This window comes from Pyricularia oryzae, chromosome 2, assembly GCF_000002495.2.
Source record: "Pyricularia oryzae 70-15 chromosome 2, whole genome shotgun sequence".
NCBI classification, from domain to species: domain Eukaryota; kingdom Fungi; phylum Ascomycota; class Sordariomycetes; order Magnaporthales; family Pyriculariaceae; genus Pyricularia; species Pyricularia oryzae.
In genome coordinates, this window is record NC_017850.1 from 7984762 (window position 1) to 8010681 (window position 25920).

Genomic DNA, 25920 nt, shown 5'->3' on the forward strand with positions numbered 1-25920 from the left:
GTGGTAAGCGACGTGGTTGAAACTCGAACCAAGACTGCACGCGGGGAGAGCTTGCCGTTGGCCCATATAAGAAGAAGCAATTCTCAGGCTGGCATCCTGCGGAGTAGAACCTCCCTAGCCCCTCAAATGTTGCATCCCTTGATCTGCGATTGAGTGCAGAGGAATCGGCAACCACTGACTACGTTGCGGGCGAAAAAGTGTCGCTGTGTTTGTTTGAATATGATTTTAGTATTTTGGTCTTAATCACATCAACTTGACGCTGCTTCACAAACACTGAAATGGGAATGGTTTCTATCTGGCACTCAACACATCCCGTCTTTGGTTTGGAAACATGTAGGAAACCGGAAAAGGCAATACCAAGGCTGCAGGCTTTGCTTGTCAGAACCGTTGTGATAGAGCAGATGTGCTAAGTACCGATGTGATGAAATCACGGACCTCTGATCCAACTTTGCTTCTTTTTATGTGGTGACCCTTCATGAACCGTAGCCGAACCGCACAGGGTTGAATGGCTGCACGTTTGTTTCTTCGCCTCTCTACCTCGTAGCTTTGCATGCAGGTTGCAACCGATGCCAGTTGTGGAGCATGATATGTCTGCCCAGCACCTGTCCGGCAGATGAGAGATGAGGTAGATATGCATGCGTCCTCTTTGAGAACAAACTCCTGACGTACCGTTTGATATATCAATACCCCGGGTTGCGCCACCCGAACCTACCGGCGCCCGCAGCTTCTACCTCCATGTTCAACTCGGCCGGGTGTCTTGTGTGTGTTGATACCGATCTGAATGAACCATAGACGGACCTCGAAGCTACTGTCGCCACTTACACAACCACTCCAAACATGACACCTTTTTTGATCTTGACGCTGCTGTCGACATGTCTCTGGACACCCACGGCAGCAACACCCCAAGGAGACTCGCTCTCCATGTTCCTCGCGCTGCCGAAATGTGCCCAGCCCTGCACCATCAACGCACTAACAGCCGGTGGCTGCGATCTCTTCAACGCTACCGCGGTGGCTGAGTGCTCCTGCACCAACGTGCCGCTCAAGGCCGGCATGTCGCTGTGTGTGCAGGACAACTGTCCCTGGGCAGATCAGAAGAGTAAGCTTCCTGTCGCCACAGTGATGATCTTTTTTTTCTTTTCATGTGGCTTCCTGTCTTTCCATACTGACCTCGGTCATCTTGGGCCCCCCTTGAGCAGAAGCCGCATTCATATCATACAACCAGTGCAAGGACTTTACGCACGAGTCGCGCCAGGGTGAAATCTACGCCACGGGCCTCGCGTGCTTGATAATACCGTTCGTCTTTATTGCCCTGAGGTATTATGCGCGGTTTCTCATTGCAAAGGGTCTGTGGTGGGACGACTGGATGATGATGATTGCCATGGTGTCTCACATTGGAGGTTGTGCCTGTATTTTTGTCGGTAAGTTGACCTCTGGCGCTCGACAGCAAAACCATGGCTTTCTTCGCTGTCCAGTTCGTCTAACAAGCGTGATTCAACCCCCTCCGCAGCAACCAACCTAGGCTTCGGACAGCACCTCTGGAACGTCTACCCGGGCAACACGGAGGAGATGCTCAAGCTCTTCCACGTCGTTCAGAACTTTTACATTGTGATCCAGGTCTCGGCCAAGCTGTCGCTGGTGCTGCTGTACTGGCGCATCTTCCCGACGCGCTGGTTCCGCGTCGCCCTGCGCTGCTCCATCGTCTGGCTCGTCGTCCACGGCCTGGGCTTCATCCTCTTTGTCAACTTTCAGTGCAACCCCATGGCGGCCGTGTGGGACCGCTCCATAGAGGACGCCAAGTGCCTCAGCCTCAACGGCATCGCCTGGGCCGGCGGCGCCTCGGCCATCTTTGAGGACGTCGTCATCCTGCTGTTGCCCATCCCCGAGGTCATGAAGCTGCAGCTGACCCTGCAGAAGAAGATTGCCGTGTACATGATGTTTGCTGTTGGGTCCTTGTAAGTTTTTTTTTTTTTTTTTTGTCTTTATCTCATTAACCTCTGCTTCTGAACCCCCATGTCTGCCCTAACCCGCCTCGACTAACACAACCCCCAACTACCCAGCGCCTGTCTCACCAGCATCATCCGCCTCAAGTACGTCCACCTCTTTGGCAACACCAAAGACGAGTCCTGGGAGAACGTCGACGTCCTGATCTGGTCCATCATGGAGGTCTCCGTCGCCGTCGTGTGCGCCTGCCTGCCCGCCCTGCGCCCGCTCTTCCTCAAGGTCCCCGGCTTCTTCACCTCCAACGGCAGCAAGGGCGGCTCCTCCTCGGGCGTCGCCACCCCGGCCAAGAACAACAGCAGCAACAACAACACCCCCGTCCGCGCCGACGTCAAGGGCACGCGAGGCAGCGGCGCCAGCAGCACCGCCGACGGCTACTCGTCCCGCCGCCCCTCCACCTCGGCGTTTCGCGGCGCGAGGGCCCGCCCCGGCTTCGAGGACCTGTCGATGGACAGGGACGAGGTGCCGTTTGCCACCAGGGGTGCGGTCGAGCGGGCTCCGGAGGAGACCGAGTTGGCAGACTTGGAGAAGGGGGTTGGGATTGCGCGGTAATTAGAGGGGAGTTGTTTGTTTTTTTTTCTGCTGCTTCCTTGCAGTTATCATTTCCAAAGCGTACATACTGTTTTTTTTTTTTTTTTTTTTTTTTTTTTACTGCGGTGGCGGCCTTTTGGCTTATCGGCGTTTCTTCTTCTTCTTCATGTTTGCTCAACTGTGTCGCACAGTTCTTGTCTCGGGGTCATCTCAATAAAAGAAGCATCTACTTGATTAAACAATGGCAAAGCTCGAAATTTGTCCCATCTCGTCCCCATTATAGCATTCATGCATGCCCGTTGAGGCTAGGACTAGACTAGCCCTGCTACTAGACTAGAGCTAGAACTAGACTAGAGCTAGGTCCTACTTGAACTAGCGTCCGCACATCACAGTGCCCGTCGGTTCGGCAAGGTTGGCTTCATCTTTGGTTGCTTTTCTGTCCACAAGTCCTACTACAAGTCATCTCGTGTTGGCGCCACCGGCGTTCATAGCTTGTCAACAAATTCAGGGACCAGCCGATATAATGTCTTTGGAACAAAACAAAACAAATTGCGAACACGTCCAACACTTGGCCTTTCCTTTGGATGTATCATGACAGATAACCTGAATCGTAAAGATGTCCGCAAGTCCTTGCCAAGGAAGAGAATATTGGTCCCCCTCCGATCCTGCAGTCCCCTATTGACCTCGCTATCGCTCGATCCATGAAGCAGATCAGTTCAATCGTCCAATCTTGAAAGTTTCCGCAACCAAATCGCACCACACCATACAGACCTGCCACTCACCTTGTTCGTGCTTGAGCAAACGAACAAGTCATTTGCGTACATGATTGGTCTACCGTTTTCCCCGTCGGCATTCCATTGCTGTCCGTGCAGGTGTGTTGACGTTTGTCAAGTAGGCGTCAGTGTCAGATCGCCCCTCAACACTGTCTCGAAATCTGACTGCCATGTGATTATTGAAGAGCTGTCCAACACGAAATGAGGCTTGGCGACCAGTTTGTCTTGGGATTTCCTGTAGAACACCCAAGCAAGATTGGCGTTTTCGATCTGCGTCGATAGTCTTGTGGGGTTCGGGATATCAGACGGCCTGGGGACTGTCGAGGTTTACTTGACATGTCAAGAACCAACTCTGACTAGAAACATGGTTTCATCAAACGTAACGGGTCATGGAATCAACTTTCTTTCGTTGTTGGGGGAAATAACAAAAAAGAAAACATGGGATAGTGTGCGAAGACAAAGGTTCCGGGTATCGCGGCTGTAGGGAAGCGGAAGCCCAGGGCGGCAGATGGGCGTGTAATCCCTGACGTGTTCTGGATTTCATTTTACCATATAAAGGAGTCTTGGGCTGTCGTCGAGACCTCGATCTGTTTCTTTGATCATCATACAAACCAGCATTCTAGACAAGATCGATAAAGATAAAAAAAAAACAACCTCCTCTACAACACCTACCAACACACACACCCCACAAAACAACAATGCAGTTCAAGGCCGTCCTCCTCGCCGTCGCCTCCGTGGCTTGCGTCCACGCCGCCGAGACTCACAAGGTCAACGTCGGCGAGTCGGGCCTGAGCTTCTCGCCAGAAGAGGTCAAGGCCGCCAAGGGTGACACGATCGAGTTCCACTTCTTCTCTTCGTCTCACGATGCCGTCATGGGTCTTGCCGACAGGCCTTGTGAGGCCATGGGCATGATGGACGGATCTTTTGCTTCGGGCGTGCCAGAGGGCGACCAAGTTGTAAGTGTCATTGCTCCTTGTCACTGTGTGACTTGAGCACCCCATGCGTCTCCATGCAACGCGAGACTAACAAATTTCTACAGAAGCAAGTCTTCAGGGTCGAGGTCAACTCGACAGAGCCCGCCTTGGTCTTTTGCTCGGTCGGCATGCACTGCGCCAACGGCATGGTCATGGCCATCAACCCCAACGGCGAGAAGACGGCAACCAAGTTCAAGGATGCCGCCAGGGGCAAGGCGAGCAAGGCTCCCGAGGGAGTCTACGGCGGTACCTGGGGCAATGCCGCGTAAGGAGGATTGATTGGTCTAGAGAGTCTGTTTCTTTTCTCGCGACGAACCATTTTCTTGAGAGGACATGGAAGGCGGAGAGCTGGTCTTGAATTCGACAGGCTGTGTCCTTGCTATTTGATCAATACATCTCTTGTAATCGTTGACATGAACCTTGTTTTGTTTATGCTCGGTGTGGTTGCTCCGTGGTTCGTGAGCTGCCTGACAGGTGAAACAACCCCCCGGAAGTCGGCGAGATTTTAATGCCCGTGACAGTGCAGTGACAGTGGCACTGACAGTTGACAACCATTGCTAGGCTTGCTAGGCTTGCCAGGCTAGCCCAAAACCAAAAGCCAAAAGCCCAAAACCCAACAAACCACGCGAAACCCCACCAGATCCACCTCTAGCCCCTCGCCCCGCACCATACCCACTTCCGAGTTATCAGATGCGGATCTGATAAAGAAATTGCTCCAGCGGGCCCCATCATGACATGACAGTCTTCTCTTGGATTTAACCAAACGACAGGAATTCGACATGGATGAACATTTTTACTGCCGGGGTCTGCTCGTTCTCCGACCCGCGACATCGGACATGTGTATCCGAAGCAGCTAGTCCGGGCCAGTTTTTTTTTTCTTTTTTCTCTCTTGTCTACCTGACAAGCCTGGGCACACAAGACATATTCATGTACCGGGGCGATCCAGCAAATTCGTCTCCATCACGATGGCATGGCAGTGCGTTGATGTACATGATGCCCACCCAGTCCCGGGCCACCCCTCATCCACGGCGCGGGATCTAAAATGGCCGAGGTGCGCGTCTTTTGTTGGCTGCGATCCCACGTGCGCAGTTAGTTGTTCATTACATCTTCCCAGACCAGCCCATCGCCACTCTTGTTCTTTGATCATTGATGCACCTGGGTCCGTAGTAACCACATCAAATCCTCACAAACTATTATTCCGGCTGCTATTTTAGTTTGACTTGTATCCGCAAACATGACCGTCTCTGCACAAAGTTCACCTTACAAGGTCCTCGTCGTCGGCGGTTCCTATGCTGGCATCTCTGCTGTCCTCAACCTGATCGATCTCTGCACGGGCAACAGCCCAAGATGTGGTGCAAGAGTTGACGATTCAGAGGCCTCCAAAATTCCCATCGACGTTGATGTCACCATCGTCGACGAGCGGGATGGATTCTGTTAGTGCTAGGACTTCCTTGCCTAATATTCAGTGGCACCTCTTTGGCCTCGTTACTGACAGCATTTTTCCACCACCCTCCCGCAAACAGTCCACATAATAGGCGCCCCTCTCGCCCTCGCATCGAGCAGCTTCGCCGAAAAAGCCTGGGTAAAGTATTCGGACATTGCAGCACTGCAACGGCCAAACATCCGCATCATCCAAGGCACAGCAAAGACCGTAGACCCGACCACCAAGACCGCAACCATCACGCGGACGGACCCCGCGGCAGCAGCCCAACCAAGCTCGGACGAGATTATCGTCTACGACTTCCTCGTGGCGGCCTCGGGGCTGCGCCGCGTGTGGCCCGTCGTCCCGCAGTCCTTGCGCCGCAAGCAGTACCTCCTCGAGACGGGGTCGCACGTGCAGGCCGTGTCGGGCGCGCGCAACGGCGTGCTTGTCGTCGGTGGTGGTGCCGTCGGCATCGAGATGGCCGCCGAGCTCAAGCTCATCCAGCCGCACGTCAGGGTGACGCTCGCGCACTCGAGGGACAGACTGCTGTCGTCCGAGGCCCTGTCGGACGAGTGCAAGGACGTTGCGCTCGGCTTGCTCCGCGAAGCTGGCGTCGAGGTCCTGATGGGCCACCGGATCGCGGAGCAGGTTGAGGTGACGACTGAGGATGGTGGCAAGGCGGTGGAAGCGAGGTTTGAGAATGGCCACAGGCTCGTGGTTGATAATGTCATCATGGCCATCTCCAAGAGTGTGCCAACGTCAAGTTATTTGCCTGTGGAGGCGCTGGATGTCGAGGGTTATGTAAAGATCCAGCCCAGGTAAGTCTTGGTGGTCGAGTGGACGTCGTCAGCATAACGCCCATGACGCAACGGCAAACTGACAGAAATGTTCAAAAAAAAACAGCATAGCTTTCCCACCCTCGATTCCCAACGCGGAGTACCACTATGCGCCCGGTGACCTGGCTCACTGGTCCGGGATCAAGCGCTGCGGCGGTGCCATGCACATGGGCTTCTGCGCAGCCACAAACATGCACCAGCTGATGCTGCAGGAGATGAGCGCAGGACAGCACATCCCCAAGCCCATCAAGCTGAGCGAGTTCCCGCCCATGATCGGGTTGGCGGTTGGCAAAAAGGCAGTGTCGTACAGCCCAGACGCAGGGACGAATTCGGGCGAGGATGTTGCCGAGATGTTTTTCGGTAACGATTTAGGGTTTTCCAGTGAGTATCCGACTTGATGAAACTACTAACGACGAAATGGAGAATTTACTGACAGTTGTAGTTTGCTGGAATTATCTGAGGCTTGGGGGAGACAAGGAGACGGAAAAGATTTAGTTCTAGGGCAATTCCCAGTCGTGATGACCGACTTGTTCGTATGCAAGATATGTACATGAAACTTTACGAGCTATTTTTTTTTTTAAAAAAAAAAGAAACCACATGCATTTTTAGACTATTTCTACTTTTTGATTCCCATCCCAAAAAGTCCACATTTTACAACTTGGGCACCAATCCCACACCGGTGCCGCCGACGACCTTGTCGTTCTCGGCCAGCGGACACAGCTGGAAGAACCTCTCGCGCGAGCAGTGCATGAGCCCGCTCCGCTTGTGCGGCAGGTCGACAAACTTTTCGACGCCGAAGCCGTGGATAAAGTCGTAGGACAGCACGGTGCTGTTGGCAGACTTGGGCTCGCCCACGACGGCCGTGGTCCGCGGCTCGTCGAGGTACAAAAAGTGCATCAGGCTGGACCACCAGGCCGACACGCGGTGCGGGCCGCGGAACCGCACGTCGCCCACCAGGGAGTGTCGGCCGCGGTCAAAGTCGCCGGATTGGTAGTAGGCTCCGAGGCGGTCCTCCTGTGGTTTGTGGAAGCGGAAAAATGGTTAGAACAATACACGGGCAACAGTAAGTTAGTGACTCCCAGAAAAGGGGCGGGAAGCAAAACAAACCTTGGCCCAGTAAATCTCAAAATAGGCAAAAAACACCCCCTCAAACGCCGCCAGCACCGCAAACTGATGCGGGTCCTCGTGCAGCCTGCGCAGGTACTCGCGGTGCTGGTCCAGGGTGCCCGTCTCGTTCCAGCCCTGGCTGACGCGGGGGTCGTTCTGCCATGCGTGGAACAGGCCCAGGTGCGCGTCGTCGGTCCAGTCCAGCGCCACCATGCTAAAGGTCTCGGCCAGGTGCGGCACGTAGCGGCTGTAGACGACGCTTCCGGGCCGGGGCTTGGCGGGCCGGCGCGGGTGCCAGCACAGCGCCGTGCCCGGGATCGCCGTCAGCGTGCCGTCCAGCGGCGCCAGCGGGTACGACGACGTGCCGGCCTCGTCGGGCGCCCACACGGGCCGCGGGCCAAACGGCGAGCCGGCGCCCTGCCAAAACGTCGAGCGCAGCACCAGCAGCTCCGAGGGGGGCGCCGCGGCGCCGTCCGTCGAGTCCACCGGGTGGTCGACCGCCAGCATCAGGTCCTTGAGCCGTGAGCCCAGAGCCCGGGGGCCCTCGGCCGTGCTGGTGCCGTCGTTCAGCGTCAGGCGGAAGGCCTCCTCGGCCGGCCGGACCGTGAAGACGAGGTAGGCGAGCAGCCAGAGCTGGGCCGGCGTGGGGAGCGCGGACCTCTTGGCGTCCCAGAGGGCCGTCACCGACGGGGAGCGGCGCGCGCGGCCCCAGGGGGTGTTGTTGGACTCGTGGGGGCGGTCCGACGACTTGAGGTCCGTCGGCTCCGTGAAGAAGATGCCGTCGCTGTGGAGCACCGCATGGCTGGCCCGGTCCGCGGCGAGGCCTGCCGGGGCGGTGCTGGTGATGCCGAGCTGGTAGAGAGGGAGCTCGTCACTGCCGTGCGTGCGGCTGGATTTTGTGACGGCGTAGGGCGTGTGGTAGGGATGGGGGAGGCGGAGGACGGTCGTGGAGGAGTCGAGTGAGGAAAGAGCTGGTGGAGGCATCGTGATGTGTGTAAGTGGCTTTTTGGGAATCGTCTCTTAGTTCAATGGGTGAACAATCGTGCTCTACTTGGACTTGGTACTACAGCGAGCTTTCGACTGAAGAGGTGATGTTTGCAACAAAAAACGCAGGAACAATGACGACAACAAAAGAGACTGGAAAAGATCAACTCCGTCCGACGGCAGACATGATCAGCAAAGCCACAACCCCAATTTCCAGAGGCAGCTCAGCTCTCCACCGCGGGCTTTTTTCTCTACGACATCATCCACAACCAGGGGCATTACGTGGTATTCGGCGTATTCGGGGTGGGTAGCAGCAAAGCAGTGACGCCGACCGTGTTACGCATTATTGCATATGCACGAGACGATGGCATCATGTGGGTGTGGGAAGAATTTTCCCTGGCGCTCTAGAGTCTGGCCAGCCCCTCTGGAAAACCCTAACAAGGAGGGTCAACCAGGAAAAAATAAAATAAACGAAAAACGAGGGAAAACGAGGACAATACAACCCGACTTGCGATCCAATCGAACCCTTACGAGTGGAGAGAGGTAGGATTTTGATGATCTGATAAGTCAAAAAGGACGCTAGTGTGCGGATCTGATAAACTTGTGGTGGAGCCCACTGGGTTCATGATTCGCCGACACTCGGAGACTTGCAGGATGTCATCTGCCGCCGGAATCCTTGTGCCGTATTTGCCCGGTCTTGGAAGAGGTGCGGGAAATCTTGTACCGAGGACGTTTTCGGGCTGGTGATGTTTTGTGAAGATGCGAGGTTGAATTGTCAGATTGACGCAAGATTTTGGATACCTCTACTAGTCTAGTTTTAGATGCTATTTTTGCCTCTTTTTGCCTCTAGCCCCTATTTTGTGCGTAGTGATTATGTCAAATAATACAGAGTAGTAGCCTGCAATACGAAAAATGAAAGAAAGAGAGACAGAGAAAAAAAAGTAAATAAATCACAGCTTCGCCTTCACCTTGTCCTCAATCAACTTGTTCCCCAGATTCGCCATTTCAAACTTCCTCACCTTCCCACTGCCCGTCAACGGCACCTCGCTCGGCACTCCCCCCTGCCCAAGCCAAAACACATGGGACGGCGCCTTGTGGCTCCCCAGCTTGGCCCTGACCCACTCCCTCACCTCGGCGTCGTCGGGCAGGCTCCTCTGGCCGTGGCTGTCGGCGGGGCCCAGGAAGGCGCCAACCACCTCGCCGAGGCGCTCCGACTTGAGGCCGACGACGACGGCGGTGGCGACGGCAGGGTGCTGGACCAGGCGCTCCTCGATCTCGAGCGGGTAGATGTTCTCGCCGCCCCGGATGATGATGTCCTTGAACCTGCCGGTGATGCTGCAGTAGCCGTCGGCGTCGAACACGGCCTCGTCGCCCGTCTTGAGCCACAGCACGCCGTTCTCGTCCCGCACCATGACCTCGCCCGTCTTCTCCGAGTTGTTCCAGTAGCCCGCCTGCAGCTGGTACCCCGCGATGCAGAGCTCGCCGCGCCGGCCCAGCGGCACCACGTTGCCGTCGTGGTCCACAATCTTGGCGTGTGCGTGCGGCATCAGCCTCCCCACCGTCGTCAGCCGCCGCGACACCACGTCGTCCGTGAAGGCGTTGAAGCACGTCGGGCTCGCCTCCGTCAGCCCGTAGCTGCTGGTGAACTCGCCCATGCCCAGCCGGGACACCATCTGCTCCATCAGGTGTCGCGGCACCGGCGCCCCCGCCACGATGCCCGTGCGGAGCTTGAGGTCCGACGCCTTGAGCTTCTGGGCTTCCGGCAGCGCGAGGAGGGAGTCGAACATGGCCGGCACGCCGTGCAGCGCGGTGCAGCCCTCCTCTTGGACCGCGCGGAGCGTCGCCGGCGCATCAAAGACCTCGGCAGGATACACGACCTTGCCGCCGTGCGTGATGGTTGCCAGCATGCCCAGGACGAGCCCGAAGCAGTGGAAGAGGGGAGGGGGGCAGCACAAGACGTCTGCAGGTGTGAGACGCATGCGGTCGCCGATGTAGCGGGCGTTGTTGACGAGGTTGCTGGGTTGGGTTGTGTTAGCCAGAATGGTCTTTGTATAATGGTCTTGTAAATCTCATCAACCCCGACGAGAAAAGTTGGACTTACTGATGTGTCAACATGGCAGCCTTGGGCCTGCCTGTCGTCCCGCTGGTAAACTGCAGGTTGCAGACGTTGTACGGAAGCACCTTTAGCTGCGCCTCGTGCAGACTGCGCGGGCTGTACCTGATGCCGCTGTGCAACACATCCTTGCACGTCATGAACCTGCCCGAGTCGCCACGGAGTATGACGACCGTTGGAGAGCCTGGCTGTTCGGCCAGCTCGGCCAGCAGTAGCTCGTTGTCTAGTCGGCCAATGTGGCGGGTAGTAAAAAATACCTTGCAATCTATAAGTCCAAGAAACGAAGCAGTCAGCGACGGGCTTCCCAAGACCATATAAACTTGGCAAAGAAAAAAGAAAAAAGCCCAAAACTCATACCTGTAAAGCCCAAAGCATACTGCGCCTCCGTCTTTGTATACGTATTGTTGAGAATCACCAGGATGCCACCGATCCTGGCAACGGCGAAAAAGACAGCAATGTACTGCTCACAGTTGCCGGCCATGATGCCCACCCGGTCGCCCATGCCGACGCCCATGGACAGCAGCGCCCGGGCGATCAGGCAGCTCTGCTGGTTCAGCTCGTTGTAGGTCCAGCGCGCGCCCGTCCAGGGGATCACGACGCACTCCTCGGTTCCGTACTGCTGGCACTGCAGCTCCAACAGCTCGCCCAGCGTAAAGTCCACCAGCGGCGGGTCGACCGGCCCGTGCAGGATCGAGAGCCTCTCCCGCTCGACGGCGGGAGCCTCTATGCTCGTTGCTGGTTGTATTGAGGCCATAATTTTGGGGGGTTTTGTGCACGTCGTTGTGATGCGTGTAGATGAGGCAGGACAACTAGGGAATACGCTTGGATGGGTTCTGGCGTAAAGACCAACACGATAAAAATCCCCGAGACAACAAAGTCAGGGACAGGGTCATAGAACGTCATTGGAAAAAATACTGCCCCATCCCCCCCCCCCCCCTATCCATCCACACACACACACTCAACCCGGATTGACGGTTCCCAAGTGGGCAACTTTTCCGCAGCTCTCGGGACCCTTATCCAATGCACCGCCGTCCTCAGCTGCCTGCATTGGCAAGTCTTTTAGCAATTTCCTTTTGCCATGTAAGATTTTTTCTCCAGAGAAATGCCGCAGTGGGGTGTACCAGCCTACTGCAAAGTCTGGGAGGGGACACAAAGGTTCCAGCTAGGCCGGTGAGGCCAATGACGTGCTGGTATGGTCCATGATTGCCAAGTAATCAGATGATCTGATAAGATTTTTACGAGGATTCCTGGTGGGCTGGGTTGCATCACCCTTGTACCCCTTGCCCACACAAACCTCGCTAGATGCATATGTTGTCCTGCGTCGCACTGCGTGTGGGCTCTTTATGCGTGGGGCTTTGTTTGATCCATTTGTTTCCTATTTTTTTTTTCTCCTGACGGCTTGTGTCTGGATTTCTTCCGTTGTCGGCTTTAAACATCTTGGGGGTTCAACAAGGGTGCGGAGGATTAATCTCCCGTGATATTCTTTTTGCTTTTGGACCGGACCAGGCTGGCATTGTTAAAAACATGGCAACACAACATCATATATCATTCCCGTTAATAATCATGAGAGGATCAAAGTTTGGCAATTTGACAACTCCAATATAAAATACCAAAGTCTATTTCATATCGCCCATCTAACCGTCTTGCGCTTGGTAGACAACCGTCGCCGTTGCCGTATAGCGGGTCTCAGACTCGATAAGGGCAACTGCCGCCGCGTGTCGACAATGGCCTTGACCACCGGCATGCACGCCAGGAGAAGAGCAATAAGGACGGCTGGTACAATCAACCCGCATCTCCCACGGCTCTCATAGCATTCCGACGTTCCATCCTCCCGGGGAAAGCATGACGGTGGTGGGCTCGGTAGTGGCTCTGAGGGCTGCTCTGACGTCGAGCACCAGTGCATGGCCAGCTTGAGCACGACGAGTGCGTTGATCAAGAGAACATCCACGCGCCTGGGCAGATGTCAGTCCTGTGTACAGACGGCCATGCAGTCGGTCAGAACTCACAAAACAGTGTTGACTAGCCCCCATGAGCTGGGTTGGCTGCTCAAGTCGACCTGACTATCCAGCTCCGCGCTTTCAGTTTGGAGTGCAGGTTTGCAAATGGAAATAGTTGTTGACTGTGACATTGTCGCGGTTGAGTCGATTGTGGATGTTTGATGGCGGACACGGAAAATCTTAGAGTTTGACGAAAGCAGCCGTTATTTACAATGCTTTCAAGAGGTGAGAGGATAGCATATGTATGCTAAGGTTATATCGATCCTGTTTCGGTGAAGCGCAGCACAGCTGCATGTTCCGGCGAATCCCTTGTGCTTGATGCATCAATATCAGAGAAATGATCTAACCGACGAAAAGGTAATGTCATAAACTGCCGCCATCTGTTCAAAAAAAGAGGAAGAATCGGATAAAAGAGGGAAAAAAAAATTCATTGGATTGCCGGACATTAGGAGGAAGATGTCCGAACATTTTTACACTCACAGATACCGCCAAACATTTCAATCATGCAACGTTCGTCCCTTATCTCTGGTGGGAAATTTTTAGCATGAGACGGTTTTGTTTCTGCGACTTGGCTCCTCCCCCCATCGTTAATGCTCCGGAGCAGGAGAGCTATTTTAGGTCCGATTAGGTCGGTTCCGAGACAAGAGCTCGGGATTACGAGGGGAACAAGGCAGAGAGATATTCAGGACCAGTGGATTGACAGCACGCTAACGTCGGGCCTCAACGTCGGGCCTGTTTTTGATGGACATGTGCTCATGTCTGCATATGTACAAGGCCAAGGCAGTAAGGCAAACGGCAGTCAGACTCTTGTCTTTTCATCTCGAGTTTGATCTGCATGAGGATCAACAAAGGTTAAGTGCTGGGGATTTCCGTGGAAATTCCGGGGTCAAGGAACCACGGACAGTGCGCCAAATAACAGCAAGCAGCGACGAAACATTGCTTTCTCAGAGCCCAAACTGCATGAGCTGGACAGTTGGGATTGGCCTGCAGCTGCTCCCAAGCTTGCCAAGGTCCTCGCATACAGTACCCGCGGGAAACGTGGGATATAGTCCAAAAACTAGCGGCGACTGACCGCTGACCGCACTACGGATGATTTAATCTTCTCCTCTGCATTGGTTCGAGATAAGGAATTGTAGGGAGTTGGGTGGGAGCTTTGACTGGGTTCGGTTGCTTGGGAGATTGGAACCAGAGCTTGCAGAGGTAATCTTTGTGCAGGGTAGCCTTGAGCAAACAATGTAGCCTTGAGAAAGTAAGGTACCTACCTTAATTACCTAGGTAACTAGGTACCTACTTACCTTAGCTAAGCTAGGTTAGGCGAGCAATTTGAAGGGCGACTTTGAAGGGCGACGGATAAAGCGCCTGCTACCAAATAATTGCTCCGGGTCAGTGGAATGGAACACTGCTCGATTGCCGCTCGACCGTGATTCGCCAGGCATGGTCGCGTGCTTAGTCGTTCCTGCCACGAGACACAGCAATACCAAGTTTGATGTATGGAACGAAGTGAGGTAATTCACACTAGTCGAGACATTTTATTTTGGTCTAGCAAGACCATCTATTGTTGAGATGTTCCATGTTGTGTTGGATTGGGATTTTCTCAAGTTGACGCGCTCGCCAGAGCGAAAACAAAACAAAAATGGTGGATTTCTATTGAGGTTTGCCTCGCTGATCAGCCGATCAGTGCAATTGCTCGCCCCAAAAAAAGCCACTGGCTGCGGGCACGGTTACGTCACTCGGCCCCATCTTTCGACAACACCGGACGCGCCGCAATCTCCTAGAGGCCCGGCGCTTCAAGGCCCACAACGTCGACCACCACCAACAACCACCAAGACATTGCCGTACCTAGGAGCCAAGACCTCCTCGGCATCCATCAGATCGGCAAAGGACCACACGTGCTTTCCAGACCATGCTCCCCTCCCCGACGCTTAGCCTCACCCTTCCGAGCCTTCACGACGGCACAATACTGGCCGTACGCGTCTACCACCCCTGGTCACTGTCGCCCTCCCCGAAAGCCCCGCCATGGCGCCACCACGCCGCCGTCGTCGCCCATCCATATGCGCCCATGGGCGGCAGCTACGATGATGCCATCGTCGGCCTCGTCGCCGAGACCCTCTTGCGTGCCGGCTTCCTTGTCGTCACATTTAACTTTCGTGGCGCGCATGGCTCGGCCGGGAGGACCTCTTGGACCGCAAAAGCCGAACGCGCCGACTACATGTCCGTCGCCGGCTTCGCCTGTCACTACGCCCACTTCCTGGACCCCTTCCACCACAGCACCAGCGCTTTCGACAGCCGACCCATCACGCCCATACCCGATATCGAAGACGAGCGGCAAATCACCCCGCCGTCGACGCGACATGCCCTATCCCCATCCTCGCCGCCACCACCGACACGCACCACCACCAACCTAAACCCAACAAGCAACCCGCCCCCACCCAGCTCTCTATCCCCGCTCCTCCTCTTTGCCGGCTACTCGTACGGCGCCATGATCACGACCCAGATCCCCTCCCTCCCGACCATCCTGCAGCACTTTGTATGCCCCGAAGCCGGCTCCAACGCCGCCGAGATCCGCCTGCGGGCGCGCAGCATTGCCGACTCGCAAAACACCATCCTGGGCGCCGCCCGCCGGGCCGCCGAGCGCGAACGCCGCGGCCTGGGCGACTCGCCTCGCAAGTCCCTGGGCGTGCGCATCGGCGGCGACGAGGACGTGACCGGCCGTCGCAAGAGCTACGACCGCTCGCCGCTGCGCGCGTCCTTTGACGACGCAGAGGAGAAGCTGCGCCGCGGCGTCGCCGACCTGCTGGCCAAGACGAGCAGGCATCACCACCACCAGTCCCTGTCCGGGCAGGTTGGCTCGCCGCAGAGGACTGCGAGTGCGGGAGGTGGGAGGCGGTCCGTGTCGGACAGGAGGTCCGTGTCATTGCCACACGCCGGCAGGCCACCCAGTGGCCAGTGGGACGTCCCGGTGCTCGATGAAGGTAAAGAGGATAGGACGGGACAAGGGCAGAACTCAGCGGAAGAGGCAGAAGTGAAGAAGCTGCCCGTCTTGGAGCACCCGCCGAATCCCAGGACCGCGTATTTGATGGTGTCTCCGCCGTTGAGCATAGCAGGGAACCTGACGACCCTGTCGTTTTCCCTCCCGGGGCTTACTAGGCGCGCAAAATCAACCAGAAGGTCCTCCAGCCAGCTTCCAACAACCGTCATGACCGACGGGGAGGTCGACGCCGGGGGCATAGCAGGCAATTCCACACAAAAGCCCGTCACGGCCAAGGCCGTCAGGGCAGCCTCGACCATGTTCCCTCCGCCAAGCGAACTCGAAGAGGCGGAGCAGAAGCTCGTCGAAAGTCCGTCTGTGGTTGTCTACGGTGACACTGACGTCTTTGTGTCGAATCGTCGCATGAGGGAGTGGGCGGCCAGGCTCCAGGGGGTCCCAGGGTCGAAATTCCGGGCCCACGAGGTGTCTTCGGCGGGTCACTTTTGGCAAGAAACACCCGGACCCGGGGGTGGTGAGCCGGTAGCTAGTGTTCTTATGCATGCTGTTGGGACGTTTGCCGAGGTCCTACTCAAAGATGTAGCGCCTGGTTGATGGCTGAATTCACGCCTAGAAGGAGCTTAAATACCGCCTGCGTGGCCTGCAGTAAACATGGTGGATGGTTCAGCCCCAATCCCGCCATTGGACATTGGACAAACTAACAACAGCAAGTGTCCCAGGTAAGCTTTGTACTAAACTTGTATCCATAGGTACATATCATGACCAGTATAGGAGTTGATACTTTGGCGTCCTTTCGCATTAACCCGTTTGCATTTACCCGAACGTCGGACATGTGTCGCCCTTTGGAGTCCAATCTTGATTTGATAGAGCTGTTGTCATTACCCCATGTTCAGACACCATCAGAGCAAAAACGGCAGAAAATAATCAGAAGCCTTGCTTGAATGTTGGCAATCAGCTTTACAAGCACTAAAGTTTAGCCACCACCGCACGAAGCTCGTCCGCCGCAATGGCGCCCTAGTGTCAAATAAAGTTGGAGTGAGCCGTGTGTTGTCTAGCACGCAGCACTGCAGCGCCAAAGGGTAAGGGAGGCCGACCAGGCTGCCGAGCTAAACGAGGGGAAGAATGATGTGTTCCTGGACGAGCACACACCACCCTAGTTAGTTGGTTTGAACTGGTGAACCGGCTGCAGGGCGGCGGCATTTATTAAAATGTGAGACTTGATCCAACTACTAATCTGTCGACACTGGCGTGTAGCTTTATATTCATTAATGAAGTCGTAGCGCTGAAGTGGTCATGCAAGCTCTGCATTGCCCTTGACACGTCATTTTTCCACATTATGCCTTCATAGTCTTCATCTCTGACATTACCAGTGACGCCAAATCTACACCGACACCAGAGTACTTCGCTCCGCTACCTTGACGGCAAACTGGCTGATGGATTCGCCGCCCATAATCTCGAGCAAAGCTATATTGGCATTCATTGCCAAGTTGATCCAGTTGCGCACCTCGATGGCGACAAGAGAGTCGACGCCATACTCGTACAGGGGGTGGGACGGGTCGACCTCGACGGGTGGGATCTGGAGAATGCCGGCGGCCTTGTGCACGAGGGCTTCGGTCACGTACTCTGCAGCTTGGGGTTTGGTCGTGGCGCCGGCCAGCAGGGAGGCCAGCGACGACGACGAGGACGACGACGAGCGGCTGCCATCGCTCCCTTCGGCGGACTGCGGTCTCGAGCCCCACCGGGCGGCACCGCCGGTCAGCGCGGAAAAGCGTGGGTCGGAATGGTAGGCCGGCGGTGGCACGATGTCGTGCGTCGCCCACATCTCGGCCGACCCGAGGCCCGAGCAGACCTGCGGCGGTGGCCAGTCCGAAGAAGCCCCTGACTGCTGTTGCAGCAGCAGCTGCTTCTGCCCCCTGATCAAACTCTTCATCAAGGCCAAAAAGACGTCGCGCGGGATGCCAACGACCTTTGCCCACTGGTCGAACCGCGCCCCGAAGCTCTGCTCGGCCGCCATGCCGACGTCCCGCACGATGCCCAAGTCCACCGCCACCCCGGACAGCCCCCTCGCGCGCCGGCTGCTCGCCAGCGCGTCCTGGTACGTGTTGGCCGCGGCGTAGGCAGCCTGGCCGGCGTTGCCCCAGAGCCCCGCCACCGACGCGCAGAGCACCAGGAAGTCCAGGGGTCTGGAGTGGTCGAAATAGCGGTCGAGGTTGCGCGAGCCGCGCACCTTGGGCCGCAGCGCCGCGGCCCAGTCGTCGTGCGTCATGTTGTCCAGCACGGCGTCGCGGAGCACGGCGGCCAGGTGCACGACGCCGCGGATCGGGGGCAGGTCGGCGCGGCGTTCGTACTGCTGCATGGCGGCGAGGAAGGACTCGTCGTCGGCCACGTCGCCGCGCAGCACGTGGACCTGCACGCCCGCGGCTTGGAGTTTTTTGATCTGGTCCCTGGCGGCTGGGGACGCGTCGGCCCCCGAGCGCGAGAGGAAGACGAGGTGTCTCGCCCCGCAAGATGCCAGGAGCTGGGAGAGGCTTCGGCCCAGCCCGCCCAGCCCGCCGACGAGCAGGTAGGCGGCCTTGCGGTCGAGCGTCAGCGAGTCCTTGGCCGGGAACAGCACGGGCACGCGGGCCGCGGCGGGGAAGGTGAGGACGATCTTGCCGCGGTGCTTCCCCTGCTGCATGGTGCGGTAGGCCTCCTCGACCCTGTCGATGGGGTAGGTGGTGATGGGGGAAACGGGGGTCAGACGGCCAGACCGGACGAGTTCGAACACGGTGCCGAGGAGCCCCGCCTGGGTGGTTTCGGGCAGGTCCTTGACGTCGAAGAAGGAAAAGGATATGCTCTTGCCAAAGGGCTTCATGTCGAGGCGGGTGTTGTTGACGACGTCGCGCAGGCCGAGCTCGACGAGGCTGCCAGAGGGCGCGACGCAGTCCCACGATGCGCGCAGCAGCTCGCCGGACAGCGAGTTGAGCACGCAGTCCACGCCCCTCTTGCCCGTGACGCGGGCCACGGCCTTTGCGAAGCTGGCGTCGCGCGAGTGGAAGATGTTGGACGGGGCGATGCCGTAGCGCTCGGTCAAAAAGGCCCTCTTCTCGGGGGAGCCCGCCGTGGCGTAGACGACGAGGCCGCGCAGCAGGGCTATCTGGATGGCGGCCTGTCCGACGGCGCCCGTGGCGGCGTGGACGAGTACCGACTGGCCCGCGGATAGCCTGGCGACGTTGACGAGTGCGTGGTAGGCTGTGATGTATGCGACGGGGACGGACACGGCCTCTTCAAAGGTCAACGAGTCTGGCAGCTTTGTGGCGAGGCTGGACTTGACGTTTACGAGGGTCTTGTGCGTGCCCAGGGGGCACAGGATGGCCACGCGATCGCCCGCCTGCACGTTGGTCACACCGCTGCCGGCACGGATGACGATACCGCTGGCCTCGGAGCCCAATGCGGGTAGGGCTATCATTCCCATGGCGGCCATGACGTCTTTGAAACTGGGGAAAGCGTTAGCTGACGAAAAGGGAAAAAAGAAACGTGAAGGGCTTTTTGATATTGGGAACTTACTTGAGACTGGCCGCATGGACCTGGACTTGGACGTCCAAATCACCCAGCGGTTCCGTCATGACAGCAGCATCATTGACGAAACAGAAAGTATCCAAGAGTCCCGGCTGACCGATGGCCAGCTTTACGGGAAAGTCGAGCTCGCTCAACGTGACAAGGCGCTTCGAGTCGGCCAGATGCTCGGCGACCAAGGAATCACCCTCGGGGTCCTCGACGATCCTGGCAACCTGCAGCCGGCCTTGAGCCGCACGGAACTCTCTATCCTTGGACGTCAGCTCGGCCGTGGCCAGGCGAGCAATCTGCCTAGGGGCCTTCTCGACCTGGTCGGAGTCTGACTCGGACTCGGACTCGGACCCGAGGTGCAGCACCCGCACGTCTGCCGTGGGGTTCTCGCTGCGGACGCAGCGCACCAGGCCGTCCACGACGTGCAGCGAGGGGTCGTCGCCGCGCGTGACCCACAGCAGCCGTGCGCTCCTTTGCATCATGGCCTTGGCGGCCTGCAGGTCCGCGGCCGTCATGGATTCGAGGAACGGCTGCTGGAGCTCCAGGAGGCTGATGACGGTCTTGCCAGCGAATACAGCCTCGTTTGTGGTTGGAGGCTGTCCCCCGGCGGCTGCCCACTGGTGTCGGACAATCTTGCCATTCGATGAAAGGTCCTCGAGGAGCGTGTCGATGATGCGCTGCACGGCCGGATCTGTTAGTGATGCGGCCGCCGGCTCGACAACGACGACGTCATTGGTGGGGGCGCCGTTCTGCATCTGAGAAGGCGGTGGTGTTTCTCGGCGACGGTACAACATGGGCGCTCCAGCGGTGGCAAAGGAGCAGGTGAAGCCCCTGGACTCGAGAGTCGAGGTCACACCGCGGATATCGGTGGCCAAGACGACTGCCGCCTCGGGCGCGGCTAGACCCAGCAGGCGCTGCAGCACTTCATCTAGCTCTTCAGTTCCCATATCATTGACCCATGAGGGGATCACGACAACCTCGGCTGGCAGCAAGTCGCGATAAGCTGTATATTAGGGGCTATTGACGCGGGACAAGTCGATTGCTTTGCCGTCCTCGCCATCCTTGGCACCCTCGCCGTCAGGCGAAGCGTAGAGCACACGTGAACCTGAACCTGAACCTGACACTGACAGGTCGGCCAGCAGCCGCGGCTCCACAGCATTGCGCACCAGCTCGACGGTCGTCGCACCGGGGTTGAGCCCGTGGAGCACCAGACGCACGAGCCTCGACAGGCTCTCCGCCTCAGTAGACAACCCCCGACTAGAGACGGCGTTCATCACCTCGGCCGGCGTCATCAGGTCGAGCGCATCGTCCCAGCGCACACGCGCCATCAACGACCTGGGCACCGCCGTGGAGCCGACCGCAGCGACGCCGCCCGTCCCGTCATCGAGCTCGCTGAGGCGGAAGTCGGTAAAGGAGAGACAGGGCACGGTCCGCGACTCGTCAAACAGGCTCGTGTCGACGGACCACTCCTTGAAGCCGCTGCGCCTCGAGTGGCAGACGCCCGGGAGGAGCTGGCCCTTGGGCTCGGGAAAGTCGGCAGACACTTCCATCTCGGCTACAAAGGTCGGCGCGTACGGCCTCTGGGACTGAACGTGGCCGTCTCGCAGGGTGCTGCTGATCCAGGCCTGGAATATGGCGTCGAGCGTGGCACCGTGCGCGAGGAATGGTCTGGACAGGAGCTGGTCCTGCTGCAGCTGTCCCGCGCTAAAAGTGTCGTTTTCGAGGCTGGACAGGCGCACGCCAAATGTTGAACAGCCGTCGCCGGGGTGTATGTCTTGCACGCTGCGAAAGTGCCCGCTGTACTGGAACCCGAGCCCGGCGAGATGCTCGTAAAAGTCCTCCTCGGCATAGCTGTCGGAACCGCACTCGTCAAGCACCCTACGGTAGCCATCCAACCTCTCGGCGGCAATGTGCCCGTCCTCACGCTCCATGTGCTCGCCCCGATCCTCCTTGTAGTCCAGCGACAACAGTCCGCGGCAGTTGTCGCGCAGCGGGCCAGTCCCGGCGCTCGAGGATATCAACAGCTCCCACCACGACGTGGTGCTGTTGTGCCCTGCCGTGCCCAGCAGGTGCGGCCGCATGGTCAAGACCACCTCGGTGGCGGCGGACTCGGGCAGGGCCAGCGCCGCAAAGAAGGAAACGTCGCGCAGCCTGACGGCGTGCAGCGTCCTGCCCGGCTCGGCGAGCTGGCGACCGCCCTCGATGGCGATGCTCAGCATGGCCGCGGCCGGCAGCAGCACCGTGCCGCCGACCTTGTGCCCGCGCAGCCAGGGCTCCTCATCGAGGCGGATGAAGCCGCGCCAGACCCGCTGCGCCTGGTCCGTCGACGGCATCGGCGCCCCCAGCAGGCCGCGGCGCGGCATCTTGCGGTGCAGGTACTCGTGGTGGATGCGCGACGTCGCGTCGAAGGCGCGGTCGTGGTTCCAGGGGTAAGGGGGCAGGTCCGTGAGGAGCTTGGCGCCGACGTCGCCGTTGGCGCGGGCTGCGTTGATCTCCACGCCGGCGTGGAAGAGGGAGCGTGCGAGGTCCAGGGCCGTGTCGACGGCGTCGCGGCCGCGCAGCAGCACCGAGTGGTATTCCATGTCGCGCAGGCCGTGGCGCGACAGGGTCTGGTCGACGGGGCCGGCCAGGGTGCTGTGAGGCCCGATTTCGATCATCATGTCAATTGTATTGACTTCTTCTTCTCTTGTGTGGTTGCCGTCTATACAAGGTCGGACCAGTTCTACAATGCCGTCCGAGAAGAGCACCGGAGACATCATGTTGGCGAGCCAGTAGTACGGCCCCAGCATGTCTGGAGTTGCCTCCGAGGCCGTTACGCTCGAGACCATGATGGGTGCAGGCTCCGACATGGCGTCCGACGCCTCCCTGGGTTCTATGTGGGAAATGTATGAGAGGTACTTGTCGGAGACGGCGGCCATGAGGGGGGAGTGATAGGCAATCTCGACCTTGAGCCGCCGATGGAAGATGCTGTGCTCCTGGAGCACCTCGGCCATCTTTTCAAGCTCTGTCGCGTGTCCCGAGAGCGTTATACTCTCGGGCGAGTTCACACATGCCACGGTCACGTCGACACAACCATTCTGACCGGCTATGAGCTCTTGAGCCTGTTCCCTCGAACACCCGACGGCCATCATGCCCATTTCCGTTGCCTGTTTCGAGGAGGCCTCGGCTACAGCAGCCGAGGCCTTCCCACGAAAATAGGCAGCCGCGATAGCGTCCGAGTGGCTCAGTGCACCCAAGCAGTACGCCGCAGCTATCTCCCCGCTCGAGTGACCTATGACCCTTGCCGGCCGCACCCCCCAGGACCTGAGCTCATCGACCAGCGCGATCTGCAGGACCGTGCAGATGGCCTGGCTGACCTCTGCTCTGCCGAGCCGGCTCTCGTCCCCCCTCTTCTCCAGCTCTCGAACCGGCTCCCATTCGCAGCCGAGCCGAGCCAGGTAGGCGGTGGAAGCCGCCACCGAAGCGGCAAACACGGGTCTCGAGAGCAGCTGGATCCCCATGCCGGCCCACTGCGCGCCCTGGCCCGTGAAGACAAAGGCCAGCCTGGGCTGCTTCCTGCCGCTGCTGCGTCGTCGCACCGCCTCTCGTCCCACTCCCGCTGTCAACTGATCCCGCACGTCGGCCAGGCTCTCTGCCACGAAGCTGCTCACCCAACCGAGCCCCGCCCGCGCGGTGGCGAGCGTGTAGGCCAGGTCGGCAAGGTACAAAGGGCGCGCGGCGAGGGGGCCGAGGCCGTCGAGGTGCTCGAGGAGCGAGCTGGCGATGCGGGCAAATCCCCCTTGGTCCTGACTGCTGAGGAAAAACACCCTCTTGGAGCTCTTGGGGCGGCTGTCTTGGTCGTCGACGGCGGCTGCGGCATTGTGCGCCTCCATGACGACGTGGGCGTTGGTGCCGCCGAGGCCGAAGCTGCTGATGCTCATGGGGCGTTGCTGGGTGACTGGCCATGCCGTCAACCTCGTGGGCACCTCCATGTTCCATTCGTCGAGTGGGATTTTGCGGTTGATTTTGTTGAGGTGTATGTTTGGTGGGATCAGACCGCGTTCGAGCGCCAGTACGCCCTTGATCAACCCTGCGATACCCGCGGCTGGTTCGAGGTGGCCGATCTAGATAGGGGCGGGGGGTGCGTATTTGTTGAATTCAGCATCAGGCCAATGGCCATGTAGTTGAAGATGCGCTGCTCAAACTTACATTCGGCTTGACGCTGCCCATTATCAACCTCTGATTCCTGGCAGCCCGTCCAATGGTGCTATATATAGCATGAGCTTCTGTTGGGTCTCCTGCTTTCGTTCCGGTTCCCTTTTTTTTCATTTTACAATGTCAGGCGTGTTCTTCTCCCGAGTTTCGAATCATACACAAAAGAAAAGGGGGGGGCTCAGGGGGCGCAAATCACGTACGTGTGCTTCGACATACTGCGTCTCGGCGTAGTCGAGACCGAAGGTTTCGTAAACGTCCTTTATGAGGTGCATTTGCGACTCTCCCGAAGGCATGGCCATGCCCTTTGTCCAGCCGTCTGAGTTTGATCCGGTGCCGCGGATGACGGCGCGGATCGGGTCCCCGTCGCGCAGGGCCGCCGCGAGCGGCTTGAGCACGACGATGCCGCAACCCTCGCCTCGGCCGTAGCCGCGACCCTCGTCGTCAAAGGATCGTGAGCGTCCCTCGGGGCTGAGCACCGAGAGGTTTTGCAGCTGCATAAAGGTGTCGGGAGACAGCAGCAGGTTGACCCCTCCTGCAACGGCCATCTGGCAAAGGTTCAAAATAGAATCCGTGTCAGCTTACCTTGTTCCTCGTATCATGGTTTGCTCTTTGATTGTTCTATGGTCGCTTATGGACCTTGACTCTTCATGCAAACCTTTGAATAGAAACGAACAAAGATAAGACAAAAGAAAAAAACATACCTCGGACTCGCCCAACCTCAAACTCTGACAGGCAAGATGAACAGCAACCAGACTGGACGAGCAGGCCGTCTCGACAGTGGCGCTGGGGCCGTGCAGGTCGAAAAAGTGCGACAACCTGTTGCTCATTAGCTCCTCCGAGACGCCCATGATGGTGTGCTGCGGCTGGTTCCCAAAGTCGCGGACGATGCCGTCCCTGTACTCGGCCATGTTGGCCGCCGCGCCCACGAAGCAAGCCGTGCGCGAGCCCGCCACGCGCTGCAGCGTCATACCCGCGTTCTCGAGGGCCTCGTACGCCACCTCGAGGGCCAGGCGCTGCCGCGGATCCGACGCCAGCGCCTCCCCCGGCGTCATGTTGAAAAAGGCCGCGTCAAAGGCGTACGGGTCGCCCTTGAGGAAGTGTGCCCCCTTGCAGGGCAGCACGTTTTGCCGCCCGCTGCTGTTGGCGTGGTAAAAGGCTGACGCGTTGAACCGGTCCGGTTCGGAAAAGGCGTCTTTGAAACCCAAGTCAGTCTTTATTTTTATCTTTACTTTATTTTTTTTTTTGATTTTTTTGACAAAAGAGGGCGGGGCAGAGAGAGAGAGAGAGGGACTCACCTTTTCCCTCCTTCAGGAGTTCCCAGAATTTGCACGGGTTCGTCGCCTCGCCTGGAAAGCGACAGGCCATGCCGATGATGGCCACCGGCACATCGCAACCCCCACGAGAAGTGCTGGACGACATCTCTGGCTTGTCTCTTGGTGGTATTGCGAAGTACGTGTAGTGTAAGATTAATAACAAGCCGGTGCCGTTTCTTTCGTCTTTTTGGGACAGACAAGCTAGACTCTGTATCGTCAAGCCTGCTTCTTAAAAAGCATTCATCCCCGAGGAAGCCTCCTATGAATCGATCGTCAAGGGATTTAAAAATTCAATGTACTCACTGTATGCATAGCGCACTGTAGTCCATAATACGGAAACCACATCCGGAAGCTCGAACTGAGCACTACTCGGCTTGGTTTGGATATTCGCGCATCTTGCTGAGTAGCATGCTTTTATTCCCACACCCCATCATTTCTACCAGTGTTCCAGATCTACACCGACACGACGAGCACGACGTGACTGGCGAGGCTGCCTGAACGGGTAAGGCGGTATACAACGTGTGTCTTGAAATCTTCAACCTTGAATTACACCAAAGTTTTATACGTCGACGTCATGTTAGCAAATTCAACCTTGACATGTAATACGGAAAAGCGCAAACGGCAAAATGGTTTAAAGCTGTGATAAATCAAAGGGAAACCAACTTGTAATTACTAGGTACCAGATATAGGGCTACACAGTAAAGCACTGAACTCTGGCTATCCAGCACTCATGTTAAACCATTTGCAAGCCTGTGTAGTGGGAATCTGCACTGGGCACCACCACAACCACGTCAGTCAGGGTTTAGGGTGCCAAGGTCAGGGCTTTGGGTCAGGTATACCACGGATGCAGGCAAAAAAAAAGAAAAGAAAAGAAAAGAAACCTACCCCTTGTTTACCGTGCATGTAAACGTGGGGCTTTATTGATTCAACTGTTCGCAGGAGTTACCAATCCTACATAGTAAAGTTTAAGTTTTTTATCTTTTTTTCTTTTTTTGGTCAAAACTATTACCAAAGTGTTACGACCAGACAGTTGGGCCAGTACCAGGGAGGCCAGGTGGGGTTACACCCCTCCTGACGACACCCGCCCAGAGAAATCACCGACCGGCAAAACAAGGATTACATAAAAAAAATCACGTAACCTCACG

The 25920-nt window shown here is 57.5% G+C and overlaps 8 protein-coding genes across 9 annotated transcripts; 4 read left to right on the forward strand and 4 right to left on the reverse strand.

Annotated features, from left to right (window-relative positions):
* Window positions 1-837: 837 nt before the first annotated feature.
* MGG_12476 (uncharacterized protein) lies at window positions 838-2550 on the forward strand (the record flags this gene model as incomplete). The annotated part of the gene is made up of 4 exons (XM_003715742.1): window positions 838-1096; window positions 1197-1418; window positions 1508-1952; window positions 2058-2550. 4 exons carry the CDS (start codon window positions 838-840, stop codon window positions 2548-2550), a joined length of 1419 nt encoding a protein of 472 aa, XP_003715790.1.
* Window positions 2551-4000: 1450 nt separating this feature from the next.
* Window positions 4001-4545, forward strand: MGG_08291 (uncharacterized protein; the record flags this gene model as incomplete). The annotated part of the gene is made up of 2 exons (XM_003715743.1): window positions 4001-4258; window positions 4342-4545. The coding sequence occupies 2 exons, from the start codon at window positions 4001-4003 to the stop codon at window positions 4543-4545; spliced, it is 462 nt and encodes a 153-aa protein (XP_003715791.1).
* Window positions 4546-5045: 500 nt separating this feature from the next.
* MGG_08290 (uncharacterized protein) lies at window positions 5046-7169 on the forward strand. Its single transcript, XM_003715744.1, has 4 exons — window positions 5046-5709; window positions 5800-6517; window positions 6603-6916; window positions 6978-7169. The coding sequence occupies exons 1-4, from the start codon at window positions 5511-5513 to the stop codon at window positions 7028-7030; spliced, it is 1284 nt and encodes a 427-aa protein (XP_003715792.1). The 5' UTR covers window positions 5046-5510; the 3' UTR covers window positions 7031-7169.
* On the reverse strand, window positions 6992-8962 carry MGG_08289 (aerobactin siderophore biosynthesis protein iucB). Its single transcript, XM_003715745.1, has 2 exons — window positions 7643-8962; window positions 6992-7549 (listed from the first exon to the last, which is right to left on the reverse strand). Exons 1-2 carry the CDS (start codon window positions 8624-8626, stop codon window positions 7187-7189), a joined length of 1347 nt encoding a protein of 448 aa, XP_003715793.1. The 5' UTR covers window positions 8627-8962; the 3' UTR covers window positions 6992-7186.
* Window positions 8963-9376: 414 nt separating this feature from the next.
* MGG_08288 (short-chain-fatty-acid-CoA ligase) lies at window positions 9377-11671 on the reverse strand. Its single transcript, XM_003715746.1, has 3 exons — window positions 11097-11671; window positions 10728-11004; window positions 9377-10642 (listed from the first exon to the last, which is right to left on the reverse strand). The coding sequence occupies exons 1-3, from the start codon at window positions 11491-11493 to the stop codon at window positions 9577-9579; spliced, it is 1740 nt and encodes a 579-aa protein (XP_003715794.1). The 5' UTR covers window positions 11494-11671; the 3' UTR covers window positions 9377-9576.
* A 582-nt stretch (window positions 11672-12253) lies between these two features.
* MGG_08287 lies at window positions 12254-14375 on the reverse strand. 2 transcript variants are annotated; one of them, XM_003715747.1, is made up of 4 exons: window positions 13999-14375; window positions 13217-13495; window positions 12746-13050; window positions 12254-12691 (listed from the first exon to the last, which is right to left on the reverse strand). In XM_003715747.1, exons 3-4 carry the CDS (start codon window positions 12865-12867, stop codon window positions 12361-12363), a joined length of 453 nt encoding a protein of 150 aa, XP_003715795.1. In that variant the 5' UTR covers window positions 12868-13050; window positions 13217-13495; window positions 13999-14375; the 3' UTR covers window positions 12254-12360. The 2 variants fall into 2 exon arrangements, with proteins under 2 accessions (XP_003715795.1, XP_003715796.1); XM_003715748.1 differs by having other exon boundaries at window positions 12746-13495.
* Window positions 14376-14494: 119 nt separating this feature from the next.
* On the forward strand, window positions 14495-16572 carry MGG_12477 (uncharacterized protein). The gene has a single exon (XM_003715749.1). The coding sequence runs from the start codon at window positions 14640-14642 to the stop codon at window positions 16314-16316; it is 1677 nt and encodes a 558-aa protein (XP_003715797.1). The 5' UTR covers window positions 14495-14639; the 3' UTR covers window positions 16317-16572.
* Window positions 16573-17103: 531 nt separating this feature from the next.
* MGG_08285 (mycocerosic acid synthase) lies at window positions 17104-24881 on the reverse strand (the record flags this gene model as incomplete). The annotated part of the gene is made up of 7 exons (XM_003715750.1): window positions 17104-19198; window positions 19269-20250; window positions 20368-23371; window positions 23457-23514; window positions 23679-24007; window positions 24164-24654; window positions 24758-24881. 7 exons carry the CDS (start codon window positions 24879-24881, stop codon window positions 17104-17106), a joined length of 7083 nt encoding a protein of 2360 aa, XP_003715798.1.
* Window positions 24882-25920: the final 1039 nt, after the last annotated feature.